Source organism: Piliocolobus tephrosceles, chromosome 12 (assembly GCF_002776525.5).
Source record: "Piliocolobus tephrosceles isolate RC106 chromosome 12, ASM277652v3, whole genome shotgun sequence".
Taxonomy (NCBI): domain Eukaryota; kingdom Metazoa; phylum Chordata; class Mammalia; order Primates; family Cercopithecidae; genus Piliocolobus; species Piliocolobus tephrosceles.
Window position 1 is genome coordinate 23,856,512 of NC_045445.1, and position 16,941 is coordinate 23,873,452.

Consider the following 16,941-nt stretch of genomic DNA (forward strand, 5'->3'; position numbering starts at 1 on the left):
GCACATGTACCCTAGAACTTAAAGTATAATAAAAAAAAAAAAAAAAAAAAGAAGAAGAAGAAGAACCAACCTTTTTGTGGTATACAGATGAACCACAAATGAATCTGGATATATGGTTTCATATTTTATATTGATTGTTTAGCCTTAGTATCACAGGCAGAAGCTCTGAAGGAAGAAAATGACAGCCTCCGTTGGCAGCTCGATGCCTACCGGAATGAAGTAGAACTGCTCAAGCAAGAACAAGGCAAAGCCCACAAAGAAGATGACCCAAACAAAGAACAGCAACTGAAACTCCTGCAACAAGCCCTGCAAGGAATGCAACAGGTAAAGGCATTTTGGTTTTCTGAGCTTCTGGGTAGAATAGCATCAGCTTCTCACCTGTAGAAGAGTCCCCTGCAAGCAAATCGAATATCAAACCTATTATTCTTCTTGATGTAATATTATCTGGCATGGCTGAGGAAGGAATTATTGTTGTGGTTAATTAAATATTCCAGTTAATACAGAGATAGCAATGGATTGCCAATTTTCAAAGAATGAGCATTAAATGAAATATATTTAACATTAGACTATACTGAACATAATCTAATCTTTTCTTTATGCTTCAGAAGGTACTTAGGGATCTAGACAGGGCCTCAGGGTCTTTACGAAGAACCTCAATTATTTAGCTATGAAAAAATGCTGATGAACACGTATCTAGTTGATAGAATACCAAGAAATACAGCCTTTTAAAAGGAATGGCAGGAATCTACCCTTGATTTGAGTAGAAGTAGGTACATTATAGGTTTTTAAGTGTCAATGCTTTGAGCGTATAATACCAACTTGTTTTTAGTTTGTTTTGTATTAACAGTCACTTATGTGAATGAGTTTACCTGTGCATAATTCAAAGTGTAAAAAGCAAAGTAAATAAATGCACCCAACTGTGATTGCATTCACAGAAGTGTAGCAGATGTTCAACATCTAGGAGTTTTATGTAACCATCACCACAGTGATTCTACAGTTTAAAAGATATCAACAGCTGCCTTCACTATAGTAAAGGAGTAGTGCCTCTGAGTAAGGCCACTGTCATCTTCTGTCATGCTAGACTACCAGCCATTGTCCTTATACCTTAAATTGTGCAATAGTTTTGAACTATATGCCTTGAAATTATCTAGGGCAAAGCTAATTGCTGGTTGGAAATTACAAATCATGAACAATGGTCTATTCTGGCACTAGGAACCCTAAGCTATTCTTTCTGCCACCATTGTCTTCCTATACAACAAGTAATATGACATTAATATTTCACCTTTTCTATTAACAAAATGTGTGAAGTAATGCTCACCTTCCTTTTACCGTCACCATGGAGTTTAATTAGAACATGTAAATTATATCAGAGATCTTTCTATGGAAAAAATGCACCTCCTCACCTACACTTCAAAGAATTTTGACAATGTACATTGTACCATGCTTTTTAGCCCTTCCAATGGTCTGTTGCAAGCCTCTGAAAAGCACGACTTTGGAAATATTTTTGTTGTTGCTGTTTTTCCCCTCTTTGATTTTCAAACCATTTCACATAAGGATAGTTCTGCTACTTAAATGAAATTCGAAAATGATGAAATTTTATTTTGTTTCATCACTTCAAAGACCTCAGTGAGAATTAGGTCTCTACCTCTTAAAAATAATTTCACTCGTTTTGATTATTTTGTATTGAAAAAAATGCCTTGTAAACGATGATAAAATTTCTCTCATCTTATCTCAAAAGATATATAGTATAATAAAGTGTGTAAGGACATGAACTCTGGGGTTGACCCAACCTGCTTTTAAATCCCAGCTCTGCTACTGACTATCTGAATGGCATTAGGGAAGCCACTTAACCTCTCCTAGCCTTTGGGATCATAGTAACATAGGGTCATTGTGAGGCTTGAGACCGTGCATGTAAAACTCTTAGCACAATGCTTAGTACATATTAGGCACTCAAATAAATATTATTTGTTGAAATTATTAATAATGCTAAATATAGCTTCCTGCCTACTTATTTGGAAACTAACATATGTCAAATTTGGATTCTTTACTACTTTCCTCACAGAAATTGAACTTGGCTTGGCAAATGGCTATTTGCAAGAATGCTTTACAACATTACATTTACTTCTATGCAGCAATCAAAACATTGCCCACACAGTATTAACTGCACCCTCCTTTGACCCCCGGCCAGAATAGGGAAGAAGTTAAGTGACTGGATCAATTAGTTTCTCAGGACCTTTCTCAAATATTAACAAGTTCAAAGGGATTTCTTAAGAGCTAGATAAAATAATGTAAAGTGAAAATATCTTGATTTGCCCAATCTCTTTATGGAAAAATGGTCGTGTGTGCTGGAGGAAAGTGAGGCAGGCCCACCTGATATATCTAAATTCAGCCAGGGATTTTAAATGAAGTGTGGCTCCATAATTCATAAATTGATTGTCTTTGGTCTTTCTTATAGCATCTACTCAAAGTCCAAGAGGAATACAAAAAGAAAGAAGCTGAACTTGAAAAACTCAAAGATGACAAGTTACAGGTGGAAAAAATGTTGGAAAATCTTAAGGAAAAGGTACATACGCCCTAAGTGAACCTTTTTCCTTGCTCCTTTACCTACTTTTCAGTGCCCTGGAAGTTATGCTCTAGAAATCGATGGGGAATGTTTGGCTGATTAGAGATTGAAAGCCCCTCTCGGGGGTAATTCTTATACTAAGGGCTTTGCTTTTAGGTATGAGTCCTTGGCATTCCTAAGGGTTCTGGAGTGTACACCTTTCAATGAATAAGTAGTCGGTTCATCCCTAAAATTCCTCAGTCTTCTCTCTTGGAGATGACCAGAGTGCACACCTCTTCCCTGCTTCATCTTGTCAAGCAAATAGCAACATAGAAAACTCATGTGACACAAAGTACTTTTAATCGAGCATTTCATTAAAGGAAGAAACACAAGTGCAGCTAGCACATTGGCATTTCTTTGCAGCTAGTCAATTTAGTGTAATAATGAGCAGCTGCAGAAGAGAGGAATAGCCAATACCAAGAAGAGGGAAACCTTGGGGAAAAAAATGAGACACAGTATTCTAAAGCTAGAAGCCAAGATGGGACTTTATCAAGTGAGAGCTCTCAGCAATAAGAACCACCAATGAGGACCAGAGAGTCTAACATCTGGATGGAATCGTGTATCACAACCATGAATCAGGTGCCCATTCTATTCCAGGTGTGTAAAGTCAACCTCTCCAATCTCCTTGATGCATCAATATTCAGCTGACATTATCCTCTGAAAAGGGAAGCCCATTGACCAGAACTTCCTTGTTTTGATATATCTAAAGGAAGAGAAGATTAGGAGCTTGGACCGAGAGTCAGAAATCAACAGTGATACAGTTCCTCAAGAGCATATTCTCTTTATCTTCTGTTCTCAGCTCAGGAAGATGCAGTGCATACAGGCCCTGAGTGTGTTTACCAGCACAGTGCCTTCCCCTAGAGTGCCATTAAGAACTGGCAACCTTGGTGTAGTTGAAACAAATGATTGAAAGTGTTTTCTTCTAGAGGCCATTTGCAACGTGCTTTTAATTCTTCCACTTCATAAAACCAACTCACGTTCCAGTTTTGTGGGCACTATTAAAGAAACAAGCATAATCCCAGAGAAATTCATTTATCAAGCATTTAATTGAAAAGCGCCAAAGCTGCTCTACTTATCAGGACTTTCCTCATACCATCAGGGCTTCTAAAATGTCCCAGAGCTGCCACATTTTGCTTCCTGCATAAAATGGATTATGTAGCCAGAAGACTGTAGATAGACATGGGGTTATGCTCATGACATTATGCTTAGAATTGCTCTTCAAGATTGACATCACAATTTGACCTAAGGGCATTTTTTGTGTAAGTAGCTTTCTGGTTTGTGAAGTATTTCATTTAAAGAAGTACGAGGTAAGAGGTCAAATGGCATAGAAGAAACTTGCCATATTGTGCCTAAGGACAAGTGTTTCCCATTTGGAAACTGAATAGACCGTGAAGTGTTGGCTGATGAGAACGGGGAAAAGATCCAACTGATAATCCAAAAAAACAGTGAGTCAAAATATGTTTTTTCCTGTTATTTTAAGCAAAGGTTCTTTTAGAGAAATTCATGACAGTTCATTATAAACTGATCTCTGGGAAGCTGATTTGTGACCAAATATTTCAACCTGACACAATTAGGTTAGGAAGCAAAGTACCATCACATTTGACTGCAAAAATAATTTCAGGTTGAAAGGAAAGCAATAAGTTTTGGTGAAGAGGCATCTCTTTTTTTATTTGCTTTTGTTTGGGTTTCTTGACAGTAAGCTACAGGGTGAGTTATTGTCAGTGTTTTGCAATATAACAATGTGACTTATGTCTGTCTTACTGCGGAAAGAACTAAGCTCTTTGAATCTGCTAGTAAAATTCAAGGTGATAAGCATCCCTTCAATGTACCTTCTAATTTTTTAAATGCCAGCTATAATAAAATTGAAGTCAGGTTTAAGTAAGGCTGCAGTTCTATTCAAGATGGCTAAAACTTCCCAGAATATTTTCACATCTTAAATCAACCCCAATCTGTTAAACTCTCACACTTAAGAAACGGCTTCCCATATCATTTAATGTTTTAAGGGGGTCAGAAGCAGATGTGAAGCCCGTGGCTTAGAAGTGAGCTAGTAGTTTAAATCAAACTTGGCATAATGGTTACTGCCTGGATTGAATTCTAAAGGCCAAAGATTGAGTAGGTCATCAAGAAAGGGTTCCCCTCTGACTACAGCCAGGAAGCCTGTAAATTCACAAAACAACATGTCTTGCGGCATAGACCATTCATTTCACTCAGAGACAGCATCCTGGAAGCTTTGAAGACATCTTTAAAGAAAACAGAAGGAATCCTGTCCCTGCTAAGGGTTTGTGGAAAGGAAGAAGTGAAAATGCATCTGAGTCAGCCATGATCTGCCCCACCAAGGAGCATTTCAGCAGCATTTTCTTTTCAGCAGTAAAAGAAGCAGTGATTTCTTTTATTCCTTCTTCTGAAAGCTTTTCCTTCACATTTATAATAACAGAAAAGATACTCAGTACCCAGAGAGAGAGAAAAAGAGCCATGAAAGGTCTGGAGGTATTTTTCAGTTTGATTGCTGGTCATGGATTTCACCTGAGTTTCTCTTATGACACCTTCCTGCTACACTCTGAAAGAGAAAAATTTTCCACAACAAAGAAGGCCATTGACTAATGCTATTTTTTGTCATGGTCATTTCTTGCTGTAAAGTCAGGAATATTCTAACTGATAATGTCCTTATCAGAGAGAGAGAGAGAGAGAGAGAGACTAGTAAATGAAAAAATGAAAACTCCAATTTTTAGTTCAAAAACCAAGAGTTGGTTAACTATGAGTGGAAAGAAAGCTCTAAGTTTTAGTCCAAAAACCAACAGTTTATTAACTATCAGTGGATTGGCAATGTAGCCAATGTAGATTCTCCATTGAGATGGGACTTACCATTAACAGAGTGTGGACCTAAAACTTAAAAAAAAAATGGTCCTTTTAACAGTGGGATGAAATCCTGGCTCCACTTCCTTGCAGTGTGATCTTAGTCAATTTACCTGAGCCTCACTTTCATCATCTGTAGAATGGAGATAACACTTATCTAACAGTGCCTAGCATCTTGTTAGTATACCATAAATGTTGGGTCTAGTTGCCCACATTGCTTGTATAAAGTCAAGATGAAGGCAGAAAAAAAAAAAAAACTGGTGAAGGTAAATGTTTAAATGTTTCTGTGTGTTTTGGAGCCCTAAAAATAAGCTTTGGAATATCTGTGATGCTTTTGTAATTTATGATATTTTCCCTCCCATTCAGTAATCTAAATTGAACAGTATTGCTTTTATAGTCCTGTGTTAAGTTACCTGTTGTGTAGTTAATTGAAACCAACTCTATTGCCAAATAAAGTGAACTGACCTGGGAAGCATGTTGTGTCCACAGGAAAGCTGTGCTTCTAGGCTGTGTGCATCAAACCAGGATAGCGAATACCCTCTTGAGAAGACCATGAACAGCAGTCCTATCAAATCTGAACGTGAAGCACTGCTAGTGGGTAAGGAAGCTAATGCACACATGCCACGTACAATGCCTAGGTACAATGGAGGAGGGGAGGGCTTTACCTAAGATTAACAAGCACATGTCAAGCATTTATGAAGCATGGCAGCGCAAGAACTCAGAGTTCTGAAGATGATAGGTTAAGAACAACTACAAATTTCCAAATTTAACAGCAGCTGCCAGCCCCCCTCACGCTCCTTGTAGCCACTGCCATGTCAAGCAGTCAAGCATGTCAGTACAAGCACTAAGCTAAGAGGGGTCAGCTGAAGAAACACATTGTAGATTTTTTTTAAATATCTGTGCAAGGATAGATAAGCCCTCTCATGTCCACTCAGGGGGCTAGTGCAGACCCTACTTGGCAGAGAGCTTTTCCAGAGAGCCTCTGGAGCAAGTATAGGCGAGTTTTTCCAGGTTATTAACTAAGCTATTTTTACACTTCTGACACCAAATGACAAGGGATTATTCGTTTGTTTGTTTTAACCTCCTGACACCAGATGCATGGTGTCTTTTCCAACACTACATCTCCAACTCTTCAATACCAAGTGGGTGTCCTACAGTTGAATTCCGTTCTCACACTCACTACCCAAAGTTAGAGTTTAACATTAGACTCCATGGGTTTAAGGGCTCAGTCCCGGAAGACTGCCCTCTCTATAGATGCCAGTCTCAAATATAGGGTCTCCAAGTTTCCTCTACTTCTGTCTGATTTGGCTACAAAGTCAGGGGTTTCCACAATACCCACCCCAGGTTTGATAATTTGCTAGAGTGGCTCACACAACTCAGGAAAGTACCTTACTTACTCTTACCGATTTAGTATAAAGGATACAATGGAAGAGGTATATAGAGCAAGGTACTGGGAAGGGGTATGCGGAGTTTCTATACCTTTTTGGGTGCGTATCTTGTTGTGTTTGCCAACCAGAAACCTCTCTGAACCCCATCGTTTCAGAGTTCTTATGGAGGCTTCATTATAGAGGCATGATTGATGAAATCACTGGCTATTGGTGATTAACTCAATCTCCAGCCACTCTCTCCTCCCTGATGTTCCAACTCTCTGATCATGCCTAAGTCTTTCTGATGGCCAACCCCAATTCTAAAGCTATAAGGGGCCCCCAGCTACCCGTCATCTTAACTCTTATCACTCCAGAAATTCCAAGGGTTTTAGATGCTGTGTGCCCCAGAGACCAGGGACAAAGACCAGATGTTTATTTTTTGATTATAACACAGTGGCAGATGACTCAGGAAGCTGCGGTGTGTTGGACACTAGTGGGCTTTGATGAGGTTCATGCTAGCATTGCTCTCTGTAAAAAGTCATTCAGAAAAGCAAGATGGCACAAATATTTAAAGAATCAGACAGACCTGGCTTCCCATCTTGACCCCACCATTTCTTCTCTGAGCTTCAGTTCCTCCATCTGCAAAATGGACATAATGATATTACTGACCCGAAAGGGCAGTTGTGAGTGTTAAATACAGTAACTCACCTAAATCACTTAGCATAGTCCCTGGTCCATAGTAAGCCCTCAGTAAGTAGAAAACATTTTACACTTCACAACACTATTAACCATTTGGAGAACAGTGGCAGATTGAGGCTGTAAAATATTTAAGAGGGGCTAATCATTTAAGAGTGACTGGTCTTGGGCCACAGCAGATAATCCCAGCTGCCATCTAGGAAGCTGAGCTATACAGTAGCCCCACTCTAGTCTCAAAAGCCCTCCACACTGACTGGCTTCTGCATATTTTTAAGATATCTCTGCCTCCTTTGGTAGTGGATATTATCCTCAGATTTAACACTTTGATATGTTAATAAAGATGCACAGGGGGACCTGCCATTGAATCTTCAAGAAAAGTGACAACTTATTACAACTTATTAACGTCTTCCAACTCCAAGTTCTTAACAAATTGGCATGGCAACAGGGAGACCTGTCAGAGAAATGCTGGGGATAGAAGGAAGCCTCTGTGAATGGATAGTCCTAGAAAAAAAGATTCTTAAAATAAGTGTTTCTTGTTTTTTCAAGAACGTAGTCTTGGGCTGGCACAGAGAAAGGAAAATCTATTTTTCAATCAGCTTTTTGGGTGTGAACCCACAAAATCGCTTGTTTTTAAACCTCTGGAGTGATTTCTTGGCATTTGACAGCCTTTCTTGGCCAGGACATCTAGAATTTCTTCAAACATGGAATGTCTTCTTCAGAATTTAAGTTTCTCAGCCAGAATCAGTGTTTAGAACTTCAATTTACCTAGCCATTTAAGAATAAAGTAATGTTCTAAGTAATAGCATCCCTTTTGAACAGATTTTGAGCCCTGCCATCAGTTCCTTCTGGAACCCCTCTCCAACTTACCCCCTTGATTGAACTTCAAACACCAATTTAAACCTGTGTTAGTCTTTTGTCAGCCTCTTAAAGGGACAGACAAGTTGTAGTTTAGAAACCAAATCAAATTTTGCTTTTATTTCCTGGCAATTTTCAACAAACTCAATTCTGGGTCTATTTGATGCACTTAAGATCTTATGAAAGGAGGTGAACTCAAAACAAATTGAAAGAAAGAAATGTTATACTTTTGAGCAATTTATTTTCCACCTGTTGCCAGACAAAGAAGTATTAGAACAATTAACCTAATGGCCAGAACAATCAAGGCAGCATGTGAAGCTGCCAGTCACCTTAGAGTCAGGCTAAGTGGAAATCAGGGGCATTCCTGGAGGCTGTAAACTGCTATCAAAATTCTGTTACACAAAGAGATTCGAGGCTCTAAGCACAGAATGCTAGTGACCACTTGAGTTAGCCGTGAATGAAATGTTTGGCTTTTCTTTACAGAGCTATTCACAAAATAATACCCAAATACAATCAGCAGACTTTCTTGTGCGAGGCACAAGGTTAATCAGGAAAGTACATGATCTGCACGTTTACCACAACAGCAAGGCATTATTAACACCTAAGAGGCTAAAGTCTAAAGACTGTGAAGGAACTGCAAAATCCCAGCACAGTGTAAATTCATTATAAAATCCTTGAATTCAGACAGTGTTTAGCCATCACAAACAATGAAAGTGACTCCTCAAATGCCAGCTTTTCTACATGTGATACAGCACAGTAAGAGGCAGTATGTGACTGTGTGGGTTCAAATACCAGCTCTGCCACTTACCAGCTGTATGACCTTGGACAAGTTGCCCACACTTTTAGTGCGTCAGCGTCCTCAGCTGTGAAATGGGGATGACAATACCCACCTCATGGGATTATTATAAAGATTAAATGAGTAAGATACGTGTAAACTTAGAATAGTGTCCAGTATATTTATGTTGTACATATGAGTCAGCGCTTGCTATTCACTGTCATGTGGAACCTCAAGGAATACAAGGCTCAAGTATAACCTCTATGCTCTTGTCTCTGTAGGGATTATCTCCACATTCCTTCATGTTCACCCATTTGGAGCAAGCATTGAATACATCTGTTCCTACTTGCACCGTCTTGATAATAAGGTATATGGGGGCCTAAAATGGGGATGCAAGGGGATGTGTGGAGTTCTTTGTTAACAGGTAACCTGACTCTCCTCAAGCATAAATAGGTCATTAGTTACTGCTTTCAGGAAGTTTCCCTCACCTGCTCTCCCACTGTGATTCAGAGCAGAGCTTCCCCCTTGCAAGTAGGATGACCGTGTGTCCTGGTTTGCTGGGTACTGAAGAGTTTCTGGGACTTGAGACTTTCGATGTTAAAACCAGGGTGCTCTCAGGCAAACTTGAATAAGTTGACCATCCTTTTTCAAACATACATCTTAGAAGATTTTTCCTCTTTTCTCTTAATTTACCTATAAGCTGCAAACCAATCCATATCAGCTTTCTTACCCATCAAACTTTTTTTTTGAGACAGAGTCTCACTCTGTTGCCCAGGCTGGAGTGCATTTGTGAGATCACATCTCACTGCAGCCTCAACCTCATGGGCTCAAGTAATCCTTCCACCTCAGCCTCCTGAGTAGTTGGGACTACAGACGCATGCTACCATGCCTGGCTAATTTTTGTATTTTTTTATAGAAACAGGGTTTCGTCACGTTGCCCAGGATGGCCTTGAACTCCTGGACTCAAGCAAGCCACCTGCCTCGGCCTCCCAAAGTGCTGGGATTACAAGCATGAGCCACCGTACCCGGCCCCATCAAACTTTTGTCCTGGGTTTTTAGCCATTAGCCAATGTTCATTTTCAAAATGGGAAGTCTTAAACCATCCACCTCTCCCACCATCACCCCTGCTATTGTCTATTACAAAACAAGGGAGGCAGGAGCAAAAAAAAAAAAAAAAAGATAGAGCAATGAGCTGAGGGCCTCTATAACACAGACTGAATATTTGCTCACAGATGATCTCATGGTCCATTTCCTTCTCTGGATGCTATCCTTTGGGGGAACTCCTAGGGCATCTGGAGCAGGGGTAAGTGCTAATTCCCTAGGAAATCAAGGATGCCTCTAAGAGGCTAGAGAGGACTCTTGACTCCTCAGAATGAATCAGGATACTTTCTTTTCAGAAGCAGCATTCAGGGAAATGTGCCCATAAATTGTACTGCCTATTTCATAGGATCTGGGACTTTCGAGAAGTGCCATTGAATATAGGTGCTGTCCAAAATGTTAAGTCATTTAAGCATATGTCCTCTTAACAAAGGCAGTGGCCCACTTGGGAGTCTTACTGTTCTAACCACATCCCAGCTGTGGTGATACATCCTCTTCAATGGCATTTGCTTTCATTCTAGCTAGCACTCCCCCTTCATTTCCCTCTGGGAAGTGATGCTATTCTGCAATTAAATGGCCCATTTGGCAGTGAAGGGGAGGATGCAATGTGAATACTAGGACCAAGCAGTCCATTGCAATGGTATGGAATTGAACTATGTGTCAGTAAAAACCATCTGCTGCTTTTTTAATTTACAAAAATAATACACGCACATTATCTTTAAAATGTAAGCCGTATAGAAATCTAGTAAAGGGAAAGTGCAGGTTACCACCCACAATCCCACTGCTTGAGGATAACCACTGTTAACAGTTTGGCACAGATTTCAGACCCTTTCCTGCAAGTATGCCGCACCTATATTAAATGTATATGTCTATACACATTATCTATGTTTTCTGAAATGGGGATTCTACTCTATATGATACCCTGGCATGTGCTTCGTTCACTTGACTGGATACGGCACTGGGAAGAAGGCATAACTGCACTCCTAGCCTAGGCCTAGCTCCCCCTTAGCAACTTCCTGCCAGAGTAGTGCCAGGGCCTCCCAAAGACAGCCTGAGGTGATACCAACAGAACTGGGGCTCCCTCCAGCTTCAGGGACATTCATTGTGGTGCCAACTCTAGGTTTCTTTCAGGATCCCCTGGTGCTCTTTACCCAAGCCCTGATGCCAAGGCTCATAGTGAGGAGAGTAACTTACTAATTCTACTAATGTGAAGATGACCACCTAAAACAAGTCCTAAAAGAGTCCACAGATTTGTTTTTGTTTTCGTATTGAGGGGTGTGTGTGTGTATGTGAGAGAGAGAGAGAGAAAGAGAGAGAGAGAAGTGGGGAGAGAAAGACAATGCAGAGAAGTATGAATACAGAGCTTTCCCCATTCCTGTTACTTCATTATGAACTAACGCATTTGTGAGGGATTCTGCTCTGGTGGCGGCCATTTCTACCTTCCTCCCCTCCGAAAAGGCTCAGCAGCTTCAGTGGACCTACACACAACATCACCAGCACAGAGCAGCCATCATTCAGCTTCTTACAAACCCAGGCCTTTCCACATGACTGACCCCAGCTCTTTCCGATAGCAACTCAGTGGACCCTGTCTGATGGTCACAGCAGAGGAACGCTGCTGGCTGGAAGCCACTCTGCCAACACACACAAATGCACAAGGAGCAGAAGGAGGTTAAACGCCCCCCACCCCCCACCCCGCCCTGCCCCACCCAACACACACACACAGACACATCAGCATTCTAAAGTAGGAAACACTGGGAAAGAAGATTAGGAAAATAGAACTGATTTTGAATGGAGATGTTCTGTCTGTCCCACAGATCTGCACTAGTGATGTGGAGTGTCTCATGGGTAGACTCCAGCATACCTTCAAGCAGGAAATGACTGGAGTTGGAGCCAGCCTGGAAAAGAGATGGAAATTCTGTGGCTTTGAGGGCTTGAAGCTGACCTAAATCTCTTTGCCTAACAACTTGGGATCCTGAAGATAAATATGTGTTGGACAAGCATAGAAAGTGATTTGTATTTTTAATGGTTTTCAAGTGGAAGTTCCTTTGAATTTGTCAATTCATTCCTGGAAAATCTTTTGAGTTAAAATAAGGATCCTAGGACAGCACCTCGAACTACAGCCCTAAAGAGAAATTGCCTCAAACCACAAGTGCTGTAACTTCCTCCCCTTTCTGTCAATTGGTTGTCTTTAAATATTGCAAAAGTCCTGAGGCTAAACAGTATTTGGAGTGTTTTCAGTGTCTGTACTACTGTTGTAGACTTTGGTATTTTTTTAAACACTGTTAACTGAAATGTTTTGATGATTTGTATGTGATTTGTGTTTCTAAACTTCTCTTTACATTAATGTTGCTACCAGTGAAAGGAATGAGAGCGGCACTAAGTCCTCTGTGTAACTGCCATTGTCTTTCGAATCCCCAGTAGACCAGCAAATAAATAACACATCAGTGTCTTCTAGAAGGTGCCTGACCAGGTTCACCTTTTAAATGACAAAGCATGGTTTGTGGCTTTTTGCAAAATTACTATGAACCAAAAGTTGACAAATGTTCCAAAGTTATTTTCTCTAACATATCACATTAAAGATCTGTTTCAGAATTGTAAAAGTACATCTAGATGTGTTTGCAGAAAGCAAGTATCCAGTATGACTGGCATGTGTTCGTGCTATTCAGAATCACTTGTAAATAGTCTGCTTTTAAAGGAGGGCATGTTCCGTTTTCTGTGAATTAAAACACGCTCATGTGTGGACACACACGCACAAACACGCACGTGCGCACACAGTGACAGAAGGGATTTGTGTTAATTTTCTTTCCCCTCTGGCCTTCTTACGGTCTCTTGGTCCCTTTGCTTCTGTTGTCAGTGTGTTGAATTGCAAACCGTGTACTGCTGTAAATACTGTGTTTACTTCATGCTGAATGTTTGCAAAGACTTGATATAAGTATTAATAGTAATGAATCAATGAATAAATAATGAGCCAGGGTTTGTGAGGCTTTCTACAAATAAGTCAGCTCCACCTGGAGTGCAGATTGCCAGAGACACCTCCAGTTCTGTAGCGCCCATCGGCAAATCGCAATGGCAGCATGTGAGCGGACCATTCAGAAACTTCTGCTTGGTGGAAAGGAAACGGAGAGGATGAAGGTTTGGGGCAAATATCCTGAGGCAGAGATGGTCTTTATTGTGTGTGGTGGTGGTTGTGGTACTTATAATAATGCAAGCATACCCTCCCTTGAGTCTCGATTGAAGATAAAAGAATGTACTGAGTAAGCAAAGCCAATGGAGAGTATTTCACGAAAATACTTTGTAAATGAAATGCCAGTAGTGTTCAAAGTTGTATTTTTAAAAGATAAATATTCCTTTTTATACCTCCGTTTTGTGTCCTGTTTTTAATGACTTTCTCTCTAAGTAATCTATTAGTAGTTATCTCAGTTCCTTCCTTTGGGTTACTAGGATGTTGGAAAAAGATGCCGAGCCTGCCTTGACAATTGGAAATAGGGTTCCACCGCAGCCCGTTCATGCTGAGAACTGGCTTTCCCCTCAAGCACCCTGCTGTGGCACCAGCAGGAAGCTAGGGTTAATTTTACACTGGCTCCCTCACTGATGCATCTCTTATCAACACTACCGAAGGCTTTGATTCATCCGTCTCAGGGGCTCTTGGATTACCTAATTTTAATAATATCTATGAAATCAAGGGAAACTTTCCACTTACAGTTATTTCTTGTTTAAATAAATTAATTTTTAGGGGAGAGCAGTAGGAGAAAGAGCTAATGCATGCCAGGCTTAGTACCTAGGTGATGGGTTGAGGTGCAGCAAACCACCATGGCACACGTTCACCTGTGTAACAAACCTGCACATCCTGCACATGTACCCCGGAACTTATAAAAGAAAAAAATCAAACTCCTTACCATGATATTAATACATTTAAAAAAATGTTTAAAGCAACAGCTGCCACACCTAAACACCTTACTCTCCTTCACTTAACCAGCTTACATCGCAGATTGTCTGTTTCTGTTACTCCTGCCAGTTGAGTATAGATAGACTCCTCCCAGTTTGCTTGAATATACTAGTTGTTATGGTTAATTGTATGTGGCAACTTGGCTAGGCTATAGTGCCGAGTTGCTTGGTCAAACACCAGTCTAGATATTGCTGTGAAGGTATATTTTAGATGTGATTAACATTTAAGCCAGTAGACTTTGAGTAAAACAGGTTACCCATTATAATGTGGGTGGACCTCATCTGATCAGCTGAAGGCCTTAAGAGAGAAGACTGAAGTCGCCTGAGGAGGGAATTCTGCTTCGAGACTGCCTTTGGACTGAAAACTGCGACATCCAACTCCTGCCAGAACTTCCAGCCTGCCGGCCTGCCCTACAAATCTCTAACTTGCCAGCACCCATAATCGCAAGAGCCAATTCCTTAAAATAAATAGATCTCTCTCATATATATCTATGTATAAATAAGCATAGATATATAGAGATATATAGATATGAATATGCATTACATTACACAATCAAATCGTGGCACATACCATCTCTCACAAACCTTTTCATCCATCATAGAAATCTATTAATGAAGCTGCTTTTTCCTACAAAGTCCCAATGCTATTTATGGTTCTGTTGTTCCTCCAGAATTTTGAAATATTGCTGTTTTGTTATGTTTATGAGATACAGTAGTTAGCGTTTCTTCAATATAATAATGAATAGAAGCTTTATTTTATTTTACAAATGATTTTTTCATCTCCTTCCCTAGTCCTGTGACATCTCTAATTTTGACTTTTTTTATTACCAAGTTGCTTGTTAAATGTCTTCAATGCAAATGGAAGTTATTTTTCATAGAAAATTAAAGACACATCTGCATTCAAGTTACATAGAGTTTTTTTTTTTTTTTTTAATTTTGGCCCAAAAATGTATGCTTTGCATATAAGGCAGAAGAAACTGTATTATTTGAAAAGATAGCATAAATGCACGAGAATTTTTAACTTGCCCAGTAGAACTGTGTGAGCCCTTGGGATTCTCAGCTGTCTTAGATGGTACATCAGGTAGATATGGCTTCATTTTCTACCACAGTTGCTACCATCTGCTGAGCACCTATTAGGTAGTCGCAATGCCCAAAGTCTCTGTCTGTGTGTCTTCAGGCAAGTTACATGGACACAACGAGAGCTTCAATTTCCTTATAGGCAAAATTAAGAAGAAATAGTACCTACCTCACAGAATGGTAGGAGAGAGTCAATGAGGTAGCATCTGCAAATTGCTCAACCAGTGCTTGGCCCATAGTGAGTTCTCAATAAGAGGTATGATTGTGATTCAACCAAAGTTCATGACCTTACCCACATTTAAAAAAATGTTTTTGTGGGCCAGGAGTGGTGGTTCACACCTGTGATCCCAGCGCTTTGGGAGGCCAAGGCAGGCAGATCACTTGAGGTCAGGAGTTCGAGACCAGCCTGGCCAACATGGTGAGACCCCCCCCCCCAACCCCGTCTCTACTAAAAATACAAAAATTAGCCAGGCGTGGTGGCGGGCACCTATAATCCCAGCTATGTGGGAGGCTGAGGCAGGAGAATCGCTTGAGGCAGAGGTTGCAGTGAGCCGAGATCGCTCCACTACACTCCAATCTGGGCAATAGAGTGAGTGAGAGCCTGTCTCCAGAAAAAAAAAAAAAAAAAAATGTTTTTGTGTTCATACATAGAACTGTACAGCCACATCATGTTGCTGGACTTCAAGAGATGAAATTCAGCTGTTTATACATACTCCAAACATTTACTCTGTCCCAAACACTGTCAGGCACAATGGGACACAAAAGGAGTACGGCTGGCCCCTGCCTTCAAAAACCTAGAAGGGTAGCTGCAACACACTGAACTTTAGTCTTTCACCCTTTAGCCAAAGACATAAAAGTTAATTGTGAAAATATTCAGTGCTGACCACCCATGAATTGTGTCAATAAGGAGGTAATGACCTCTTGCTCTTGACACTTGAACTATTACTATCTATGCCCCCGCCCTACCTCCAGAGTATAAGCTGCATGAGAGTATGGTTCTCATCTGTCTTGTTCACTGCCATATCCCCAGAACCTGGTACACTGTAGGTGTTTAGTAAAGGTTTGTTACATTAGTGCTTGTGTAGCATTTTAAACTACATTCAGGCTGGGTGCAGTGGCTCACACCTGTAATCCCAGCACTTTGGGAGGCCAAGGTGGGCAGATCTCCTGAGGACAAGAGTTGGAGACCAGCCTGGCCAACATGGTGAAACCCTGTCTCTACTTAAAAAATACAAAATGTAGCCGGGCATGGTGGTGCACACCTGTAAGCCCGGCTACACAGGAGGCTGAGGCAGGAGAATCGCTTGAACTCAGGAGGTGGAGTTTGCAGTGAACCAAGATCATGCCTCTGCACTCCAGCCTGCGTGACAGAGTGAGACTCTGTCTCAAAAAAACATAAAAAATAAAAATAAATAAGCTACATTCATATGAACTAATAATAATAAAAGCTAACATTATTTAGTGATTCCTACTTAACAGGATATATACATGCATGTATATACATATATATACATGCACACGTGTATGTATACACACACACACGTATATATATTTTATGTTTACTACAATGTGAAAAGTAAATTTAGTAGCCTCCATTTCAGCTGAGACTTGGAGATGTACAGTAACTTGCTTGATTTTTTTTTTTTTTTTTTCAGACGTAGTCTCACTCTGTC

At 40.4% G+C, this 16,941-nt stretch overlaps 1 protein-coding gene across 5 annotated transcripts in view; it reads left to right on the forward strand.

Moving 5' to 3' along the window:
* Positions 1-13,606, forward strand: part of ENOX2 (ecto-NOX disulfide-thiol exchanger 2) — a 316,145-nt gene extending 302,539 nt beyond the window's left edge. For 4 of the 5 annotated variants that reach the window (XM_023198804.1, XM_023198805.1, XM_023198806.1 and 1 more), the window contains 5 exons: positions 143-324; positions 2,456-2,563; positions 5,945-6,053; positions 9,430-9,515; positions 12,061-13,606. In XM_023198804.1, the coding sequence (XP_023054572.1) occupies positions 143-324; positions 2,456-2,563; positions 5,945-6,053; positions 9,430-9,515; positions 12,061-12,192 (617 nt within the window). In that variant the 3' untranslated portion in view covers positions 12,193-13,606. The remainder of the gene's footprint in view (positions 1-142; positions 325-2,455; positions 2,564-5,944; positions 6,054-9,429; positions 9,516-12,060) is intronic. The other variant, XM_023198809.1, reaches the window with a different exon arrangement.
* The last annotated feature ends 3,335 nt before the right edge of the window (positions 13,607-16,941 follow it).